Source organism: Sus scrofa, chromosome 6 (assembly GCF_054392235.1).
Source record: "Sus scrofa isolate SSC_HxYL_T2T_F1_AM1 chromosome 6, Sscrofa_HxYL_maternal_Yorkshire_Landrace_v2.0, whole genome shotgun sequence".
NCBI lineage: Eukaryota > Metazoa > Chordata > Mammalia > Artiodactyla > Suidae > Sus > Sus scrofa.
Window position 1 is genome coordinate 11,124,016 of NC_139388.1, and position 23,339 is coordinate 11,147,354.

The 23,339-nt window shown below is 42.7% G+C and overlaps 1 protein-coding gene across 4 annotated transcripts in view; it reads left to right on the top strand.

The window, feature by feature from the left end:
* The window catches only part of ADAMTS18 (ADAM metallopeptidase with thrombospondin type 1 motif 18), a 476,216-nt gene that overhangs the window by 187,825 nt on the left and 265,052 nt on the right, over positions 1-23,339 (top strand). For all 4 annotated transcript variants that reach the window (XM_084959538.1, XM_084959530.1, XM_084959544.1 and 1 more), the window contains one exon: positions 8,099-8,183. Coding sequence is in view for 2 of the 4 variants with exons in the window: in XM_084959530.1 (XP_084815656.1) it covers positions 8,099-8,183 (85 nt within the window). In the remaining 2 variants the exon portion in view is untranslated. The remainder of the gene's footprint in view (positions 1-8,098; positions 8,184-23,339) is intronic.

Consider the following 23,339-nt stretch of genomic DNA (forward strand, 5'->3'; position numbering starts at 1 on the left):
CACTTATCAGCATCTGCACCTATTTCCTTTTCTTGTCTTTTCTTTTTTTTTTTAAGAGCCGTAGCTGCATCATTTGGAAGTTCCTGGGCCAGGGGTTGAATTGGAGCTGCAGCTGCCAGGCTACACCACAGCCACAGTAACACTGGATCCTTAACGCACGGAGTGAGGCCAGGGATCAAACCTACATCCTCATCGATCCTAGTCGGGTTCTTAACCTGCTAAGCCACAAAGGGAACTCCTGAACCTATTTAGTTTATTGATCTATTCATTTGTTGACTCTTTGTGCTCCTCCACACAGTAGACACAAGCTCTGCAGGAACAGGGAACTCCTTGATCCGGTGTACAGGTGGGTCCTCTGATGTTCTCCTTGAAAACTCACTGAAGTAAAAGATGAATAAGTTGGAGTTCCCACTGTGGCTCAGCAGTTTAAAAACCCAACATAGTGTTCGTGAGGTTGCGGGTTTGATCCCTGGCCTCGCTCAGTGAGTTAAGGACCCGGTGTTGTTGCAAGCTGAGGTGTGGGTCTCAGACATGACTTAGATCCAGTTTTGCTATAGCTGTGGTATAGGCTGCAACTACAGCTCTGATTTGACCCCTAGCCTAGGAACTTCCATATGCTGCAGGTGCAGCCCTAAAAAGAAAAGGAAAAAGATAAGTTAATTAAATAGTTCACTGTTTGAGACAGACAGATCTCCTGGTGGACAGCGTTTATGTCTATATTCGTATTTTACCTCCAGCTCTTAGCCTGGAAATAAAGATGGAGTTGATGTGATGATGTGGTGGTGGGAAGAATATAGACTGAGTATTCAGATAAACCTAATGCTAAAAATCGCTCCTTACACCACTTGCAAGTGTCTTGGGCAGTGAACATTTCTGAGCTGTGATGGATTCGATCTGTGAAATCAGTTTGACTCTGGGATATTACCCAGCTCAGAGGCTGTGAAGATTAAGAGATTTTATAAAGTACTGAGCAGTGCCTGGCATACAGTGGGGGCTCGGTCCCTGAGTTGAATCACATAGAGAAAGCTCCATGGTGCTTCTTAGCATGATCATGAGAGACCAGGGTCTAAGTGCTGGTTGTGTGGCCTATCTGCCTCCCCTAAGCCAGACTGTGTCTCCCCAGAGATTGGCAGATTGAAATGGTCCATTTGTTTAGTCTTGAAAGCCATTTTAGTCTACCAGGCATCTCTGGTCATGTGCCCACCGATGTGGCAGCATCGGAGCAGTGGGAACCCTGGGCTTTGGGGTCCATCTGTCCCACTCACTTCACAGTATCATTGATTTCCAATGTGCATTTATTCTCCTTTCCCTCCAACTTGTGGCTGCCTGGATTTTTAAACTATTCGCCCAAATGTGCCTGGATCCTGGACACGATACAAACACAATGTGTGCACGTACGCGCACACACACACACACACAAACACACACACATACATTTCAGGCATTTGTCTGTCACTGCCCTAAATTAAGAACAAATCACAGTCAGTTTAAATCTCCCAGTGTAATAAACACCAGATCCCCCAAATGTCAGAGAGTCTAGTCTTTTGCAAAGTCTGTAACTTGTGGCTCATATTTGAAACTAAGGGAAAAAGCAGTAAATGACATAAAGTAAAGAGGGAGGGGGATGTGGTGGAAGCACTTGGGTTACTCACGAGGCCAAGGATGTGAGGACAAGTCCTCCGAGCCACGTATGGGCTTCCTGGTCCCTGTGGACTCTGCCAGGGTCGTCAGATCCTACAAAGACAGTATGGACTTCTGCATTATGAGGAGTGGTTTGTTGGCAAGGATTGTTTCTACTGAAAAGTTTCCAGAATGGAAGGCCTTCCACTTTATAACAGGATATCAGCTTTCCAGGACCTAAGGAAACCTCGTAGATGTCTTCATTTTACAAAACTTCACAGTTTTGACCATGGGACCAAAACTATGCTGCTTTTTTTATTTATCATAGTTGGTGTTGTTTAAACCAAAAGTAGTGGGTTTAGGGTAAAGAACATGGCAGCAGGAGTCAATCCTCAGCCTAGATCTTCCCTGAAATTGTGGGGGTCCTAACATAAGCCATTTCCTGCCTCTGGACTTTTGTTTCCTTGTCCATGATCTGAGGAAGGCTTCGGATCAGTTGCTTTAAAATTGTGGTCTGCACAGCACTGTGAAGTTTCTAGGTATCAGGTTCTCCACCAGGGGTGTCCCTCTGTGGCAGGATGTATAATGGCCCCCAAAGATGTCCACCTCCAATCCTGGGCCCTGGGGATATGTTTCCTTACGTGGCACAAGGGACATTGCAGAGGTGATGAAGGCAAGGATCCTGAGATGGGAGTGATCCTGGAACATCTAGAGGCATTTAAGATCACAAAACTCCTTCTAAGAGGGAGGCTTGAGAGAAGGAGAGGTGGTGAAAGATGAAGAGTGTGAGAGAGGGTTGAAGATGAAGTGGTTTTGAAGATGGATGGAGGTGTCATGTGATAAGGAATTTAGGTGACTTCCAAATAAGGAGTCAGGTGGATGCCAGAAAAAGGCAAAGAACCAGATTCTATTCTAGAACCTTCTGAGAGGAATGCACCCCACTGACAACCTTCCTTTGAGGGCCTCTGATCTCTGGACCATACGTTTGTGTTGTTTTCAGACCCTCAGTTTGCAGTCATTTGATCAGCAGGAATAGGAACTTAATATCCTCACCTTTATTTGAAGTACATATGGGCGTTCCATCTAAGATTTCATTTGAGGAAGGATTTCAGTGGTTAAAAAGTGTTTGAAAGCCAGCAGGACAGTGGATCCCTGAGATTCACTTCTGTTTGAAACAACTATGACTTAGTCCTTAGTATCAAAGGTCAACGCTGGGGACAAAGAATGTGAATCTCTGAAGTCCATGTGGGAACAAACACACCGTTCTTCCATGGTCAGCCCCATTCTGTGACATCTCTCTCCATCCTCAAGCCAGCTGTGCCTCAGGAACAGCTCTTGTCCTCCCTTCAATGTGCCATCACCTCGGAATGTGGGGAGAGCCCTTTTCTCTTTGAGGATGCCATCCCAGAAAGGATACGGTCAGGAGCTCTTTTCTGGTCCTGTCTCAGTCATTTCCTGAAGCAGCCTCAGGAAGCAACTCCTCTTTCCAGATACCTTCTCTAATAACCTCTAGCAAGTCCCCTAGGAGACTGCAAACTCCAGGAGGCAGGGTCCCTCCTGTTTTCTTCACCACGATAATCCCTCTGCTGGAACTCGTATAGATGCTCAGTGACTGTTTCTGAAGTAAATAATTAAATAAATGAATCAAATACCAGTGGCCCTGGTGGGAATGAAAAATGGTGCAGCCACTTAGAAAGACAGTTTGCAATTTCTCACAAAACTAAATTTTGCATTAGCATAAAATCCAGCAATTGTACTTCCTGGTATGTACCCAAAGGAATTGAAAACTTAGGTTCATGCAAAAATCTGAATGTGGATGTTTCTAGCAGCTTTATTCATAATGGCCCAAACTTGGAAGCAACCAAGAGGTCTTTCAGAAGGTGAATGGATGAGTAAATTCTGGTACATCCACAATTTAGACAGTGGAGTATTATTTGGCACCAGAAAGAAATGAACTCTTAAGCCATGAAAAGACATGGCGGAACCTTAAATGCATGTGACTAAGTGAAAGAAGCTGATCTGAAAGGCTACATACTGTCTGAATCCAACTGTATGACATTCTGAGAAAGGCAATATTATGGAACAGTAAGAAGATTGGTGGTTGCCAGGGGCTACAGGGAAAGAAGGGATGAATAGGCAGAACAGAAAGGATTTTTATAGTAGTGAAACTACTCTATGATATTGTGATGGTGGATACTCATCATTGTGCATTTGTCCAAACCCAAAGAACGTACAGCATCAAGGGTGAACCCTAATGTAAACTCTAGACTCTGGATGATGATGATGTGTCAGTGTAGGTTCATCAGCAGCCACCCTGTACCACTCTTGTGTGGGATGCTGATAGGAGGGAGGTATGTGCGGGATGGGGACTACATGGTAACTCCCTATACTTTCTATTCAGTTTTTGTTTGTTTGTTTTTGGCTTTTGGGGGGCACCTGCAGCATATGGAAGTTAGCAGGCTAGGGGTCAAATCACAGCTATGTCTGCCAGCCTACAGCATAGCCACAACCTCACAGGATCTGAGCTGTGTCTGCAACCTCCATCACAGCTCATGGCAGTGCAGGATCCTTAACCCACTGAGTGAGGCCAGGGATCAAACCCTTGTCCTCATGGATACTAGTCAGATTTTTAACTGCTGAGCCACGATGGGAACTCCTTTTTTTTTTTTTTAATTTTTATTAAAGCATAGTTGGTTTGCAATGTTCCTTCAATTTCTGCTGTACAGCAAAGTGACCCAGTCACACATATATATGCATTCTTTTTTAAAACAAGATCTTCCCTCATGTTTTAAACCCAAGAGTTTGGGCATAGTTCCCTGTGCTGTACAGTAGTATCATATTGCTTATCCACTATAAATGTAATAGTTTTAATTTCTATTCTGTTTTGCCCTGAACCTAAGACCACTTTCAAAAAAGTCTATTTTTTAAAAAGCAAAAAAAAAAAATAAGACCTCTAAAGACCATGGGTCTACTTGCAGTTGCCTAGCCGGACCATGCTTCTGGTGCCATGATGACTTGTAGAAACTTTTACCCAGAGAGGGGGTTCCCTTCTCCCTTCTCCCCACCAGCTAGCCTGAGTTCTGTGCCCTCCATTGGTGCCCAACCACCCAAGCAGCACTCCTTGTGCTAGTCTCTGCATTGTCAAAACTTATTCATGAGACATATGGGGCTGCGAGTTTTTGAAAGTCTAAAAATATCCCCGATTTCTGCATTCTGCAGATCTAAAATGGTTCCTCATACATGGAAGGGCCCAGTAAATGATTATTGATTGTGTGAGGTTAAAAGACTTGAACATGAAGGTTTTTAAAAAATTTTTATAGTTGATTTATAATGCTGTGTTAATTTCCACTGTACTTCAGAGTGATTCAGTTACTATTGTTTTATCCGTCCAATATAGAATAATTTGCCGCTGCTAATCCCCAACTTCCAATTCTTCCCCCACCCCCATGGAAACCTCAAGCCTGCTCTCTATGTCTGTAAGTTCTGTTTCATCGATGTGTTCACTGGGGTCATATAGATCCCACATACGAGTGATATCATATGTTATTTGTCTTTCTCTTTCTGACTTTGCTTAGTATGGTAATCTTTGGGTCCAACCTTGTTGCAAATGACATTATTTCATTCTTTTTATGGGAAAATAACATTCCATTGTATATATGTACCACATCTTCTCTATCCATTCATCTTCCAATAGACATTTATTTTGCTTCCATGTCGTGACTATTGTGAATAGAGCTGCCATGAATATAGGGGAACACGTATCTTTTCAAATTAGAGTTTTGTTTGGATATATGCCCAAGAGTGGGATTGCTGGATCATATGGGAGCTCTGTTTTTAGTTTTTTGAGGAAACTCCATACTGATTTCCATAGTGGTTGTACCAATTTACATTCCTACCAACAGTGTAGGAAGGTTCCCTTTTCTCCATCCTCTCTCCAGCACTTGTTATTTGTGGACTTATTAATGATGGCCATTCTGACCCGTGTGAGGTGGTACCTCATTGTAGTTTTCATTTGCATTTCTCTCATAATTAGTGATGATGAGCATCTTTTCATGTGCCTATTGGCCATCTGTGTGAATGTGAAGACTTCTACCCTGTATTTATGTAGCGGTTTAAATTCAGTTGTCTTTCGGTTTAGAGATTGGTAAATAGAGTATTTAAAAGAAACTTGGAAAATGAAGTAACAATAACTAAGAATCAATAGAATCAGTCATGTTAAATTAATTCTGACTTCCTTGTCTCAGAATAGGGCTATTGGAAAAAGCTCAGGCTATAGCATCTCTGGTTTTCATCAAGGCATGTGATAATCATTGAGATAAGTCAGACGAAAACATGGTTAGATTATAATATATTGAGTGATAGAGTTGGTGTCCAAAATGAGGTTGATGAGCCACAAGTAACTGTAGGTATTTGATAAACTGAGAGAAAAATAAAAGCACTCAATGGGACCCTTGTAGAAGAGCGTATCAGATGGGATATTGGATCAGCTAAGTTTTTTAATCTTCTCTCCATTCCTAAGAGTCTATGGTTCTACAAAAATACATATTCAATCCAGGTACCAGAATTCTCAGGAAAAAAAAAGTACTTGACTCTCATAAAACAGCAGTTCTTTAGTCTTTTAGGACTTTATTAGCTTAATTCAGGCCAGTTTTTTTTATAGCTTTCATGAATCTAATTCAAAACACATTGCGAAGCCAAACATTTGCTGGGCTTGAGAATGTAACTAATAAAAAGGCAAATACACCAAGGTTGCCAAACACTGCAAAAGAGAAGTATATGACACCAGCTCTAATGTGAGAAATTGTAGAGCCTTATTTTTGTTCTCTTTTTGATAGGAAACATAAGGGTTGTCTCATACTCTTGGAGAAAAGCCCTTGCGATACTTAGCAAGGACTTGAAAAATATTGTTATTATCAAATGAGAAGATCCCTCACGTCATGGCATGGAGCTGGGGATAATACAGGCACTGCTCTTTTCTCTGGGGAGCACCATGCAAGACTTTGCCTCTCAAATTTGTGTCTTTTGGAGCCAGAGAAACCTCAAATTTTATTGAGAAACCAAAACCTCACGACGCAGTCCCTAAGATGATGCTCAGGTCTTGCAGATGTCATGAGGGCCTGTGCAGGTCTTGGGATAAAGAGCCTCCTCTTCCCTTTCCTTGTCTGGGGTCCCCTTCCTCCTCACCTGCTACCCCAGTCGATTCGCAGATGGACCACCAAACCAGTGCCTCAGGAGACCTCGGCGGATGCCTGGCAGACAGAGGACCCACCCGCCCATTCCTTTTGCAAGTGATGAATAGTTCTGCCAAGTGAGCAATGATTCCACTAGTTTATCCTTCTAACTGAGACCCATCAAACGTATTCAAAATATATCTTATTTTAATCGTGCAGATTCCCGTGCCCTTTCCATAGCTGGTGCAGCAGTAAGTGTGTGTGTTGGATCACACTTCCTAGTTGAATTTCATGGTGTTTCCTGGAGAACAGCTTTGCACCCCTCCCAGGAGGAAGACAAAGCTCCTTAATAGGGCTTCTGAGTCGTGGTCTCTTCAAAGCCTCTTTTAACCTCTCACACCTGCCCTGCTTCTTCCACAGGGCTTTCTGCATGTGCTGCTGCTTTCACCTGGCATATTCTTTCCCTCCTCCCCTGGTCAGCTCCAGCACCTTCTTCAGATCCCAACTGGCCCATCAATTCCACAGGAGAGCCTATCCCCCCTGCTCCCGTTTGCATCTGCACACTACGTTCTAGAAACACCATGCAGCTTTCCTTTGAAGCACTTCATGACATTCGAATTTTCCATTCACCTGGGTGATGACGGATCAATGGCCATCTACTTCCACAACATTGTAATTGACCTGAGTGCTTCTGTCTTTTTGCGTTTTTTTTTTTTTTTGCTATTTCTTTGGGCTGCTTCTGCAGCATATGGAGGTTCCAAGCTAGGGGTCTAATCGGAGCTGTAGCCACCGGCCTACGCCAGAGCCACAGCAACTCGGGATCCGAGCCGCGTCTGCAACCTACACCACAGCTCACGGCAACGCCAGATCATTAACCCACTGAGCAAGGGCAGGGACCGAACCCGCAACCTCATGGTTCCTAGTCGGATTCATTAACCACTGCGCCACAACGGGAACTCCCTTTTTGCATATTTTATCTGTAATATATTACATAGTGTTTAGCCTACCTTGAAAGTTCAAGACATCTTTGAATGAATGAATGAATGAATGAATGATGAATTCGTCACTGCCGTCACCTGGCTGTTGTAGGCCTCTCAGAGCTTCAGCGGTGTTCTATGGCATCAAAATAAGAATACCTATACTTCCTACCTTAGAGGCTTTTTACTGGAAACATATGCAGTACTGTACAGCATTGGGCATACTGTGGGGACTCAACTATTTGCTGAGAGAAATGGCTACATTTAAAGCATTTGGCAATATCTCACATTTGTGATGGACCTTGTATTTTATGTTTTCTCTTTACCCAGGAAACACCTCCTCTCGGATCTTGCTTTTCCCTTTCCCACCGCAATTTTGCTGCTTGATGTTTTTCTCCCGAGGCCTCCATGTCTGGTAGGTATGTCTTTGCAGTATTGATCAGTAATGATACTATCTTATGCTGGTATATTTCATAAGTCTGAGAATGCATAGCAACAGTTTTCATACATTCCCATCAATGGTCGTGGATTAAAGGGAGTTCCCTTCGTGGCTCAGTGGTTGACGAACCCAACTAGGATCCATGAGGATGCAGGTTTGATCCCTGGCCTTGCTCAGTGAGTTAAGGATCCGGCGTTGCCATGAGCTGTGGTGTAGGTCACAGATGCTACTCAGATCCTGAGTTGCTGTGGCTGTGGCGTAGGCTGGCAGCTGTAGCTCCAGTTTGACCCTTAGCTTGGGAATCTCCATATGCCTCGGGTTTGGCCTTAAAAAGATTAAAAAAAAAAAAAAAAGGTTAATGAGAGTACCTATTGTGGCTCAGTGGGTTAAGGATCCAACATTGCCTCTCTGAAGGTGTGGGTTCGCTCCCTAGCCTTGCTCAGTGGGTTAAGGATCTGGTATTGCCATAAGTTGCAGAGGAGGTTGCAGATGCTGCTCAGATCTGATGTTGCTGTGGCTGTAGTGTAAATCTCAGCTGCAGCTCTGATTCACCCCTAGCCTGGGAACTTACATATGCTGCACATGCTGCTATTTAAAAAAAAAAAAAAAAAGAGTTTATGATTTGCTTTTCCATCCACGATTTAACTGAATTTCTCACTTGACCTCTACTTTGTGAAATTGACAGGGATCTTTAATTCCATGTTAGAGAAGGAGAAAACGATACTCAGAGGGTAAATGCTTTCAAGAAACTCTGTCACACATGTTGTAGCCGAGATCGAAACCTGCATCTAAACTTAGTCGAGAGCTCTTCCCATTAGACCGTGTTATCCTCGGCAGGTAAAAAAATACTGTTTAAATGGGTGTGTCTCCCAGACGGCTATAAGGAGTAGCATGTGTGGTGGTGGAAAGCTTAGGTCATTTCCGAGGGTCTTCTCTTGGGTGGAGGAGGCTTTGTGATAGAGGCAGAGCCCCCAGGTTGGTGGCCGCCTGCTTGGCTGGCTCTCATTTCTAGTTAAAATGGAGTGGAGGAATGTTTCATCCTGGAGCAGTCAGTCACCCACTTGGGCTGCCAGTGGCTATACTGGGAGGTCTTATTTGAGTCCCAAAGATGGAGGCGAGGCCGTTGAGGACATGTGCAGAACATGACACTGTGGAGCAGATGTTCTGCAGCTGGAATTCTCTCTAGCACATCCAGTCAGGTCCCAGATGGCATGTTCTTCTCTGTTAGAGCCCCTCTGCTAATCCACAAAACGGGAAGGTAGCGTCCTGGCTTGCACCTCATCACAGATTACATTAAGGGAGGATAAGAGATTTTGCAGGGCACTTGAAGGATCCAAGGGGCTTGGTGGTTGACCAGAGGAGGAAAGATTTCAGATGTAAGTATGCTACAGCAGTGGTCCAAGTTCATGGGCAAACTATCTATGGGATTCCATGGGTGCAGAAGACACATAAAGGGACAAGGAAAAATATGAAATGCTTGCTTCTGAAGATAAAAATTGCACAAACCTCATGAGATTTTATTTTGAGGTGCAGACTTTATCAGCTCTCAGCTCCAGGGCTAGAACCCAAGGCTCTTAGCTTCTAGGCGAGTGCCTTTCGTTTCAGTCATTAGCTGTGTGACCTTAAGCAAGTCAGTCCACCTCTCTGAGCAGGAATATGGTGCTTAATAACAAAGTCTGTGGTTGTGCCCCTGGTGGAGTTCGACAATGCCTCCTAGCAACCACAGCCTGTTTGTGGATGAGGGGCAGAAAAACAATTTTGAAGGATCATACACATTTGTTCCACTGAAGCAAAAAGAAACACTCCACACTTTCCTTTGCAAAAACAACAGACACATACCTCCAAATATTTGACAGATCGCATCTAAATAGAATCCTTATTAGAGAAAAATGCATAGCATTTTTGGGATCCCTTCTTTTTACGATTTGAGATAATTTTTTTTTTTTTTTGCTTCTGTGTTGTTTGATTTTTCTGTTTTCTAAAGTTGCGTTGTGTCATGGGACTTAATGTGGCCCCATTTTTGTGTTGGCTTTGTAAAGAGCAATGTATTTTTTTTGAAAATTGAGGTTTCCTGAAATCTGGTTTTATTTTCCCCAGGAAAGCACAAAAGTCCCCATTTTGATTTTTCTAAATCTGTCTTTTGCTTCTTCATGAGTGTCAATAAAAAGTTTGTGTCATAAAGAAAAATGTGCTTGTGCCCCCTCACAGAAGTTCACTAATCAGAGTTCATATTCCTTTCACACAAATATTCCAACCTGCCAGACTTTCCGCATATTTAGAGCGTCCAACCCTCATGCATGGACATCCATCTTATATTTTGAGTAGGGCGCCTTAGCTGTCATCCTGAAGTTTCACGTATCTCGAAGCCTATGTTTTTACCCCTGGATGGCTTCAATCAGCATGATAGACGTGAAACCCAGGCTGTTGAAAGTGGGTTCTCCTCTGGTGGACTACTGCTTATTTTGGCTTTGTCTCTCTCTCGCAATCTCATATTTTATTGAGTGCATAATTTCCTATCAGCTTCAGACACCAGAGTCACCAGCTGAGAAGAAGTTGGGAGGCTAGCCTTTGACAGTGGTAAATTTGATGGTGCTTTAAAAAACCCCAACCAACACACGCCATATGCTGCCCTCTGAAGGAAGACTTATTTCATGGTTTCAACTTTATGGCCTTAGATTTCAACATGACATGACTGATGGGGAAGGGAAGTCCATTTGGATGATAAGATGAGGCTAATTTGTACTGGGAAATGATTCGCAATTGTGATAAATAACCCTTGGCACATAATAACAGAAAATCTCCACCCTGGAACTGAATTATATATAGATTTGTGCCTCATAAACAAGGTAGAAGATACAGTTTTTAAACTGCTGCGTTTGCAAAGTCCTTTCCCTTCCAAGCCATCCTCATTAATAATCATAAAGAGCATGTTTCCAAGTTCAGAATCACATTAATCTCGTCCCACGTGACCTGATCATGCACTTTAGGGAGAATGGGTAGGATGGAGTGGCCTTCATGTGCACTATGTGTTTTTTTTTTTTTTTTTTTCTGTGTTCCTGGTGGATAGCTTGGAAATGCATAGCAAGGGCGATGGATGGAAAAACCAGTACGATAAAAAATGAGTTTCAAGAAAATTAGACTTTTTCTGATTAATCGCTGAGGCAATAATGGAGTGAAGAGATGAGTGAGGTTTTTTTCTTCCTACAGTCAGGGTTGAGTGCAGGAAGGTGAGAAGAGACTAATGTTTCTGTTCCACCTTATGAACCAAACCATCATATCTGGAAAAGTTGATGGGGAGACTTAACGGGATTTTTCTCATGAAAGCCTGTGCTTATAAATATTATAGAGTTGGATTTTCCAAGGAAGGGAGGTTATCCAAGGGTTGGGGGACCACAGAATGGACTATACTCAAGAAAGAATGTGAGAATTCCTCATGAAAAGGGTAGGGGTGGCAGTAGGGGAAGGAAGTGGTGGCGGGAGAAGCCAATGAGAGATAAGATGGGCAAGCCAGTTTGGCTTGTATCTCCCTTCAAGGCTGCTGTCTGGTGGAGGATCAACCTTGAATGGGGCACGATGGCCAAGTGATACCTGGAGGTTGGAAATTAACTTTGAGAGAAGTGAGGGTTCCCAGTGGTCGAACATGCAGTTGGTGGAGAAGTCCCCTGAGAAGGATGTCTTTTTCTGCCAGCTACGGCCATGTTGGGCTGCCTATAGATGTCTGGTACCCAACAGTGGCATGGCTGATGTAGACAAAGGAGCAACGGTAATAATGGAAAACACTACAGTGGATCAAACTCAGGCTCCCAGTCCATCTTCTTGGAACCACATATACCGTGCTACCCTTCCCCCAGGGCAGCTCTGCTTCTGTTCATTATTTTAAGGTGCTGTGTAAGATTTTGTCTGAAGAAGGAATCGTCTTAAGAAAATCAAAGTTAGGAGTTCCCATCATGGCTCTGTGGTTAACGAATCCGACTAGGAACCGTGAGGTTGCGGGTTTGATCCCTGGCCTCACTCAGTGCGTTAAGGATCCGGCATTGCTGTGAGCTGTGGGGTAGGTCGCAGACGTGGCTCGGATCCTGTGTTGCTGTGGCTGTGGCTTAGCCTGGTGGCTACAGCTCCAATTAGACCCCTAGCCTGGGAGCCTCCATATGCTGTGGGTGTGGCCCTAGAAAAGACAAAAAAAAAAAAAATCAAAGTTTGAGAACCCTGGATTGAGTTCAACATCAGTACTTATCAGAGGCAGAGAGTAAGTTCTAGAAAGTAAGCCCCAACCATATAGTAGGAAAAGGGAACACAAAGCTGCTAAAACAGCGTCAAAATAATGCAGATGGGTGGGAGGAGAAAGGCAGAAAAGTCAGATAACATGGTCTTGACTCAACATGTTACCATGAGGATCAAATGAGATCAGATGTTTGAAGTCATTTAGGACATAATCAAAGCTTTATGACCTCTGTTGCTTACCTGTGGAATCACCTCACTCAAGATGTATTTATTAAGTATTTACGCCTATAGCATCACCTGTTCTGACCCTAAAAACTAATGTGAGAACTCCTCCTTCAGGAAACTTATGGTGAAATGCTATCAGGTTGAGTCAGGTTGAATTGAACAAAGAAGAGAAATTAACTAGAGTGTGGTACACAAACGAAGATGCTAGGATTTCACAGAAAGAGCCCACCTGTGGATTAGAGGGCAAGAGATATAGAAGGGAATCATGGGAGAGGAGGATTTGAGTCAAGCCCTGAAGAATTGCTAAGGCTTGGCTAGAATCTAGGAACTTAGAACTAGGGGAAAATCTGGGGACGGCTAGTTCAACTTCTACTCAATTCTAAGACACTCCTGGGTATAACTGCCCAGGGGTTACCTGCTTAGACTCTCAAGGACTCTTGTCTTATTATCTTCAACTCAAGCAACTTTATAAAACTCTGATTGTCTCCACTATCCTAGCTCAGGGGTACTCAGTGACCTGCTGGGTCTACCTGGGAAGTAAAGTTAAGCCTACAAGTAGACTTGAACAGTTAGGAGCTAATGCTTTGAAATCACACCGGCCTGGGTTTGAATACAGGCATTGCCACTTCACAGTTGGGCATTTTACGTAACCCCCTGAGCCCCAAGTTTCTTGGTGGGTAAAATGGGGGTCCTAACCACACATTCCACATGGAGTCATCATGAGAAATGGGGCTACTCGAAAGTGTTGTGAAGCGCTTCCCAAAGTGTCCATTGTGTTCAGGACTTGACAAATGATATGTTTTCAGTATCAGGGGGGAAAAGAGGAAAGAAATCTAGGCTGGAGGCTGAGAATACCTGTGGCTTTGAGTAGGGAAGTGTCATCAGAAGAAAGAGAGGATTCAGGATCAGATGCAGGGTCTGAGTGTTAAACCTTGTCTCTTGCCCAGAGAGATGAACCAGGGTTCCCTGGTCTCTGCCCTGTTGATAAATTCCTTGGGACTGGATAAATTCTTTCCCGGAGGAGGGGCACAGGAGAGCGGGCTGTCTTGTGCAGTACGGGAAATTTAGCAGCATCTTTGGTCTCTACTCATTAGATGCCAGTAGCACTTCCCTCCAACCCGGGACAATCAAAAATGTCTCTCTAGACATTGCTAATGTCCTCCGGGGAACAAAACTGCACCTGGTTGAGAACCACTGGCCTAGCCATTGCCTGGACTGATCTACTGCAATGGTGCGTGAGGCTCCCCTGTGGGAATATTGGTGCAGACGCTCTCATAGCAGCTCACAGCTGCAAAGTCCTCGAACGACTTCACCAGCGATATATAATAACTCAGCCCAAGACTGTCTCCCCCCCACCACCACTTATTTCCCATGATTGTACAGTGTTTCTTTTCAGTCGTCAGCTCTGGGAATTTGTCTTTTCTCACTCGCCAAAGCCACAGCTCCGAGCAACCATCAGAAAATGATTAACACTGTCTGTCTGTGCCGAAGCTATTGAACAATTGCAAGGTAGATACGTCCCGGGTACAGTTTGAACTTACTCTCTGACCCCAGTTAAAGACAACATGGTTTATATTTTTTTGCTCTAAGAATTTCATGGGGAATATTTTTCTTCGTTTTGTTTTCTTTTCCAGCTGTTAGGAAAACGCACTTTCTTTGTCTTCCTGCCCCATCGTTCTTCTCGTGATGTCATTTAAAATAATCACTGGGAATTTCAGGGAGGGGTTAGGGAGGTCTTAAAGAGGTCACCTAGTTTCATCGTGTCTGAAGGACGTTGAGTTTGGTCTAGCCCCTCAAGGAGTGAGGTGTGTCTCTTAAGGTCTAGGTTCCTGGGTATTATTCTTGGTGGGAAGAAGAAAACTTGAATATACATTTGAGGGGGAGCTGGAAGGCACCGTGTTAAATGAAGCACCAAGCTAAGCATCTCACCCCATTGTCGTATTCAACCCTCTCTGAGGTATTACTTGAAATGGGGATGATAATAATTACACTATGAGAAAGTGAAGGAGGCTCAGATAAGTGACCTGAATCACTGACCCCATAGAGTTGGTAGTTCTACCTGGGATCCAAGCCCAGGCTCTTTTATGCTGCAACCTGTATCCATTCCAGCAATCGATAAGACCTCCACCAGACAGGGCTGATGTGTTAGGGCACTATCTATCCTGCTTGCATCCTTCCTTTTTCTTGAAAATTCATGCCCTAGGAGCCTTAAATCCTTGAATAGACTCCCTTGCAAAGTATGACTGGGAGGATCAGGCAGTGAGTTTGGCTAAACTTCAGAAAGCCTGCAGGTGACCCAGCAGGCAGGTCACGGCATGCCTCATCTTGATGTGTACCCCAGCTCCAGGATTTAGGGGTCCTGGGCAGCTGTGGGAGGTACAGAGGCAGGTAGAAAAATCTCAGGGCCAGGATTCAAATTCGGGTCTGTATGACTCTGGACAAGTTATCTCTTGGTTTTTTCATCTTTGAAATGGGAACGAGGGTCTCCATTCATGAGCTGGGAGAATCCCTGGGACAAAGGAAGTGCTCCTTAAGTGGCTCCTTGTCTCTTTCTGCTCCACCTTGTTTTTGGTATCAGGCATCAATCTAGGTTTCTCCACTCACCTCTCCGCACCTATGGCCTGGACTGCAGCCCTCGAGGCCAGTGATGCTACGTCCCATCAGCTCTGCATCAGTACCAGCTGAGGTCCTGCCAATTTCTAGGGATGCTTCCAAGAGTCAGGGCTCTTTTCCCCGCACTCGCTGGCCCTCCCAGCCTTTGTCACTGTCTGTGTTTGGGGGACTCTCTCTGAGCTCTCTCCTTCCCTCTGCTTCCTGTCTGGAGCAGCCTCATCTACTCTGTTGAGTGGGTTCCCCAAGTCACCATGTTTTTTTATGTTCCTTGGAACTCGTGGTAGGCAAAAGGGATGCTGGCCACTGTTTTCCTTTTATTTCTTCATGTTTGAATGAGAAAATACCTTCTTTTTTATGATAATAACTGCAGACAGCTGTCTCCTAATGCAAACATAAGTAGTCGTGGTCTGACCAAGAAATGTTTCCAACTTATTTTTATTTAATATAGAAAACATTTCCACTGGGCATATTCTTTTTCCAGGCGCTGTTCTAAGCACCTGATGTATTTTAAGTTATACACTCCTCGTGAGAAAGCCAGAGAGGTAGGTTCTTTTATTATCTCCACTTTGTAGATGAGGAAACAGGCGTGAGAGGGTGAAGGAACTTGTCCGAGGCCACACAGCTAGGAGGTGGTGGCCGTGACTCGGAAGTGTGTGATCTTAACCCCTGGACGAATTCAGTCTCTGTGAAGATAGTTCTGTGAACAGCCTTAGCAACGGGCAAAACTCCATTAATTTATTACCAGATGTAAAATGTATTTAACTGCTTATTAAAAAGGATAAAATTGCATGAAATTGAGACCTGAGTGTATTATTCTCTTTCTTTAAAAAAGGGTACTTCTTAATGTGTTCGAGCCAGCTCTGAGGGCTTCCACCCGGGGAGCCATTAAAATTGGCAGACCGCCCTTGAACTTTCCTCTGGCAGCAGGTGTCGGGGGAGGGGGATCACTCATATTGATGGTCTCACAGAGTCGTTCCCCTGTGAACCCCTTTCTTTCATCAGGCTTGGAATGGAAGCAGAGGGCTCCCAACCCCATCCTCGCACCCCCGCCCTCTGGAACCTACACATTCAGACGCAGTCCCCTCTCACTTGCTTTACTCCCTTAACTCTTCCTCCTCCTCAGACCTGGCAGAAACCGATCCAGGGGTTTTCTCTGTTGACTTCACGGGTTGGTCATTTCACAAAATCTTAAAATAAAACCCCAAAATAAATGTTCTAAGAATTAAACAGTTAAATCCCCCCAAATGGAATGATGAAACATTGATTTGGTTTTATTTTAAAAGTGATATATAGGGAGTTCCTGTCGTGCCTCAATGGTAACAAACCCCACTAGTGTCCATGAGGATGTGGGTTCGGTCCCTGGCCTCGCTCCGGGGGGTTAAGGATTTGGTGTTACCAAGAGCTGTGGTGTAGGGTGCAGACGAGGCTCGGATCCCACGTTGCTGTGACTGTGGCGTAGGCCTGTGGCTACAGCTCTGATTTGACCCTCAGTCTGGGAACTTCCATGTGCTGCGGGTGTGGCCCTAAAAAGACCAAAAAAAAAAAAAAAAAGTGATGTATATTCATTGTAACTGGTGGAAGGGAAAAAAATCAAAGGGTCTAAAGAGGAGAATAAAAATTAACCATCCTCCACCCGAAATTTTCACTGTTAACACATGAGAGTCTTGCTCTCCTGCTGGATATCTGTCTGTCTGTCTGTCTGTCTAGCTTTCATCTATCTATTTATGTCTCCCTCTGCCATGCCCCATATATATGTATCATATATTATATACATATGTATCATATATATAATATACATTATTATATGTATACAATTTGATAGGTATCCCATTGTATAAACTAGTTTGAAGCCTGCTTTTATCATCCAACTTTTTTTTATCAGCAATACTTTTTCATTTGATTGAAACACCCTCTTCGATGTCTCTTTGAATGAATGAGCCACAGTGTTTACATTACAACTCTACTTGTTCCATGTCTAGCTTATTTTCAGTGTTTATGCCAAAATAATAAACATGTCTCTATATATGTCTCTGAGTTTTTTCCTTTTCGGTCTGTGTGAATGTTTTATTACAAAGCAAAGAGAGAGAGATTGAGTTTAATATTGTTAGGAAGAATTTGGGAAAAGTCACTGGGAAAGCAAAGGACCTTTTTGGAAGGATTTTATGCATATTATAAAATTATTTTCTAGATGATTTGTACCAAGGCACACTCCCCTGAGAAGGAAATCAGAGTGTCTTTTCCAGCTCTTCCTTTCCAACAATTGTTTGACTTTTAAGTTTAGTTTATTTGATGAGTAAAAAAGAAAGTCTCACTTCAATTTGCATTTTCTAAAAATTCCTGCTGGCGCTGGACACTTTTCATGTCATTAGTCACTTTTTACTTGTGTTTTGAGGTGTTCTTTAAAGTTTTATTTCTTATTGGCAACTTGTATGTCTTATGTGAAATGTCCACATTTTTAATAATTTTTTCCTCTGGGATATTGGAGCTTTTCTTATAAACTTTTATGAACATATTTCCTTGTTTGCTTACCTTTTAATTTTGTTGATTAATTTTTAACACGTTTTTGGATAGGAAGTTCTGTTAATAGTCTTCCGTAGAAAAATTTTAAAATGTTTATGCCTAGGTACATCTTGGTGAAATTTAGAAACATAATTTTTTTATCATTTTTTAAAAAACAAATGAGATATTTTAACTTCTATGTTGGTCCTCCCATATGTCTCAGTAAGTAAATATACCTCATTTTCTGTCTTTTCAATTTGTTTCCTTGAAGATTTCCTTAACCTTTCTGCAGACTTTTCTGGGGTACTCTTTTTTGTGCTTGTTTTATGGATATTATAAATTTTTTAATCTCTTTGAAACCTTAATAAAAATTTGCTTTTTAAATTATCTTCTGTTCCCTGCATTACCTCTATTTCTTCCAGGCTCATTTCTGTTTCTATTTATCTTGTCTTCTCTCATTTTTATATTGGACACTTTTGCCCACTATCTAATGACTGGCATTTAATATTGGATCGGGGCTCTATATATCAAGATGGGGTTTGTGCATAGGTGGGCTTCACCTATGGGTGATCAGAGACCTGATAACAGATCCTTACATTGGCTTTTCCTCTTTCTTTCTTTCTTTTTTTTTTTTTTTTTTTTTTGTCTTTTTGCCTTATTCTAGGGCCACTTTCTGCGGCATATGGAGGTTCCCAGGCTAGGGGTCTAATCGGAGCTGAGGCTGCTGGCCTACACCAGGGCCACAGCAACGCTAGATCCGAGCCTCGTCTGTGACCTACACCACAGCTCACAGCAATGCCGGATCGTCAACCCACTGAGCAAGGCCAGGGATCGAACCTGCAACCTAATGGTTCTTAGTCGGTTTCGTTAACCACTGTGCCACGATGGGAACTCCAGGCTTTTCCTCTTTCTCTCCCTCCTCCTGGTCCCTCACTGCTGCTCCCTAGATTTTATTCTACCTCAAGTTGATGTTTCAGGCTTTACTTTCAGGAGTACCCAGTATTCCTCAATAATTACCCCTCATCCTCTTCTTTCCTTCTGTCTTTTCTGAAGACTCCTCTTCCATTCTCTTCCATATCATGGTAGTATATTTAGAGGCAACATTCACTGTCATTTTGGTGTGAACTCAGGAGAGTTCTAAGGGTTATTAAATCACTGCTATTTCCTATCTGCATTTTGAAAATTGTCTGTGAGTTTAGAGAATGCATTGCAGTACCTTTCAAGGGTAGGATTTATTGTCAGTTTTGCAGAGAAAACAAAAATATATCATTCACTCTACCTGGTTCCAAAAATGCTTGTTGAATAAATGAACCTACTCTTAATGTCCTTTGGCCAAAGACGCCGGACATACCTCTATAGTTGAACAGCATAGGATTTATTAACTTGCTATAATGAGGTAGAATGCATATCATTAGAAATTGTACTTTCTCAGTAAGATGTTAGAAGGCATGTGTTATTTGATGGTAGGGAGGGTTCTAGGAAACTAGAACCTTCTTCACAACTGGGCTTTGCCCTGGATTGGATGTCCGGATATAAAGATAACTCTGTGGCTAGAGGTCTTGACAATTGTTATCTAGAAGACCAGTGGGGCGAAGCAAAGCTCAACTGTAACTGCAGAGAAGGAGCAATCACTTGTATTTGCCAGGAAGTGGTGATATTCAGTCTCTTTAATGAATGAATGTTGTTATTAATTATTATTATCATCATCATTTTTTGTTTGGAGGGTGTAGTTGTTTTTATCTTTGTTCAGCCCTGATTATGGAGTGATCATGTATTTATCTTCATAATGGCCTTTCCCCAATGTTGGTGTTCTCTGAACCTGTTTGTGCTCAACAGGTACCTATCACAACCTGCTGCTGGTGCCAGGAGGCTCTTAGTGACACTAAGGTGTAGCTGATAGTGTCACCCCACCCCCAGCTGTCAGGAGCTGCCTTTGTCTTTCTCAGCCTTAATGAAAGGTCTTTGCAGATTGTGACGTGATGTCATTTCCATGCAAGCTTGCTAAAGTACTAGTATATCATTGATACTAGCAGGCTTTAGCATCTTTTGTACTGGTGTTCTGAACTCTCATTTTGCCCGTTGCTAAATGTATCCTCTATATGAAGCCATCAGGCTGTTGCATCCCTTGTAAATGATAATAATGATGTTCATAAAAATTTTGTTAATAAGCTAGTGATTGACAGAAGAGAAAATGTACAATACCCAAGGGACTGTTTTTTTTCCTGATAGGCATATATACAATGTGTGTTCTCGTCCCATCCTTTCTTTCCTTCGTTTTAGTAGGAACATTCTCCTGAAAAGCTATTGTCTGTAAAGGATCTACCTGCCCCTGAATAGCTACGAATAACACCCCCCCCAAAAAAAAACCTCAAGTAAATATACCCTGCTTTTTGCCCCCACCCCCATCACTGTCACTTTTCTTCATCTTCCACATAGTCTCGCTTGCGTGGTTGGTTTTCACTCTGACACATGGTTAGAAAGCTGAGATCTTTTTTTCCCTAACACAGATTTGTATTACATATGAAATGTTTTGGATCTTCATTTTTCCTTTTTTCTTTAGAAGCCTGGTAACAATTAATCCTGTTGCTCTACTTGAAACAATGGAAAAATTGATAGACATTTTTGAAGCTGCAAAAACCCAAACACAATCTAAAGTATTTTCTCAAACTAATGTACTTGGTGACAATAATGGGTTATATTTAACTCTGAGCATCAACTTCTTGGGTATAATTTTAGCTAATTAAAAAAATACAGAAGAGTTTGGGAAAAATGGGTGTGATCCTGCAAATGGTAAGTTGGAATTTATGAACAGAGTTTGCACATACATCAAATGTGTTCTGATGCTCCTGAAAGCACATTTGGAGCAACGATTTGAGTGTAAGCATTTTACCTGGGAGAGAATAGTTGAGATAGGAAAGGGAAGACAGTTAACAAAGCATGTGTTAACAAGCCAGGAACTCCTGCGACCACTCGATCTTAATCTCGCGGGAAGTCAGCGTAAAGCAAATGCTGCTACCATCTCTCCTGAGATGGAGGCAGCTGAGCTTTTATTCCCCAACTTTCCCCAGTCATTGATTAATGGATGCCCCTGAGAGGATCCAGTGCTTACAAATGGGCGTATGCAGGTGGGCAGGTAATGTGGGCTTCAGCAGCTAGAGAAGGCACTCAGGCAGATCCAACACTACGGTGGTAAGGGTGAAGACACAGATTGGACCCAATGGCTACAATGCTGAACACAAATTAAAATTTGATTCAGAAGTGACCTAACCGAAATGTCTTATTCTAAATGGCAAATAGCTTTTGAAGGCATATTTTCAGTGAGCAGCCATGATGCATGAAAAGGACTGGGATCTGGAGTTCCTGTCATGCCTCAGTGGTTAACAAACCTGACTAGTATCCATGTGGATGCAGGTTCGATCCCTGGCCTCTCTCAGTGGGTTAAGGATACGGTGTCGCCATGAGCTGTGGTGTAGGTTGCAGAAACGGCTTGGATCCCACGTTGCTGTGGCTGTGGTATAAGCTGGCAGCTGTAGCTCTGATTTGACCCCTAGCCTGGGTACTTCCATATGCCATGGGCATGCCCACCCTCCCCCCAAAAAAGGAAAGAAAAAGACTAGGGTTTCAAGCTGGACGGACTCATTTCCAGCTCTTTCATAGTGGCTGTCTTGCTTGAATTCTTTGGGCTCTGGTGCCCTTTTCCCTTCTGAGGTCATAGCCAATGTCAAATGCAGGTACCCAGCTTAGCGTGGGGTGAGATACTTCCTAGACACTAAAATTGTAACTTATTTTTTAAACTTTCTTCTAAAAAGAAGAAACTTTCAGGTAAAGAATGTTTATTTGACAGCAGGCACATGAAAAGATGCCCCATATTTTTAATCATTAGGGAAATGCAAATCAAAACTATGATGAAGTATCACCCCGCATTGGTCAGAATGGCCATCATCAAAAATTCTAAAAACAGCAAATGTTGGAGAATGTGTGGAGAAAGGGGAACCCTCCTACACTGTTGGTAGCAATGTAAATTGGTACATCCACTATGGAGAGCAGTGTGGAGATTCCTTCATGTGATCCAGCAATCCCACTCCTGGACATATATCCAGGAAAGATGAAAACTCTAATTCCAAATGATACATGCACCCCTATGTTTACAGCAGCACTATTCACAATAGCCAAGAAATGGAAGTGACCTAAATGTCTATTGACAGAGGAATGGATAAAGGAGATGTGGTCCATATATACAAAGGAATATTACTCAGCCATAAAAAGGAAAGAAATATTACCATTTGCAGCAACATGGATGGACCTAGAAATTATCATACTAAGTGGAGTAAGTCAGACTTAGACAAATATCATGTGATATCACTTACCTGTAGAATTAAAAAAAAGATACAAATGAACTATTTACAAATTAGAAGTACACTCACAGACATAGAAAACAAGCTTATGATTACCAAAAGGGAAAGAGGAGGGGGAGCAATAAATTAGGAGTGTGGGATTAATAGATACATACTACTAAATATAAAATGGGTAAGCCACAAAGATTTACTATATGGCACATGGAACTATATTCAATATAACCTAGTAACACACACACACACACACACACACACACACACACACACACACATAACCTAGTAACATATGTATAATGTATATGTAACCTAATGACATATATTCAACATAACCTATTAATAACTTATAAAGGAAAAGAATCCAAAGCTTAACACCTGAAACTAACACAATATGGTAAATCAACTATAGTTTAAATTAAATAAAGGAAAGTTATTTGGCCCCACTTGCTTTCAGAAATTGGCTGAAAGCAAAGTAAAGGCGAAGATGGAGTTTGGAACCATAGTTTTTACCAGCCTCAGTAGCCTAGAGCTTCCCCAGTTGGTACAGAGAAGACATCTCGGTTGCCAGAGTGGATGAGCCCCAGACTGTTGTCTTTTCTGCCACTGCTTCCAGCTGCCCTGGGAAGAATCAGGTGACGAGGTGGGCCTTTCTTTTTTCATTAGTGATTTCTGATTATTGAAATAAGACGTATTTTTTTTCCTTCCCCTGATATCTGTTCTGATCAGGTGATCTCAGCGGTAACTTCAAACACATCAAACCCAGAGAAATGTTTACCTTCATGTGCTCTTTGCTCATGTTTGTTGATGGATGGTCATGTCCCTTTCTCTTTCCTCATCACTTTGTGGGAAGATCATTGAGTCTCAAGTGGCTCTAGACAGCTTCTATTACTACTGCTACTATGACTATGATTATGACGACAATGACTCTTACTACTGCTGCACACGTGCTGCCACTACTATTATGCTATTGCTATTTTAATGCTGCTACTAATAGGACTACTACTGGTAGTGATATTTATGTCCCATTGCTAATTGCTATTGTTCTTTTTTTTTTTTTTTTTTTTTTGTCTTTTCTACGGCCACTCCGGCATATGGAGGTTCCCAGGCTAGGGGTTGAATTGAAACCGTAGCCGTCAGCCTACACCAGAGCCACAGCAACACCAGATCCAAGCCGTGTCTGCGACCTACACCACAGCTAACCCACTGAGCAAGGCCAGGGATC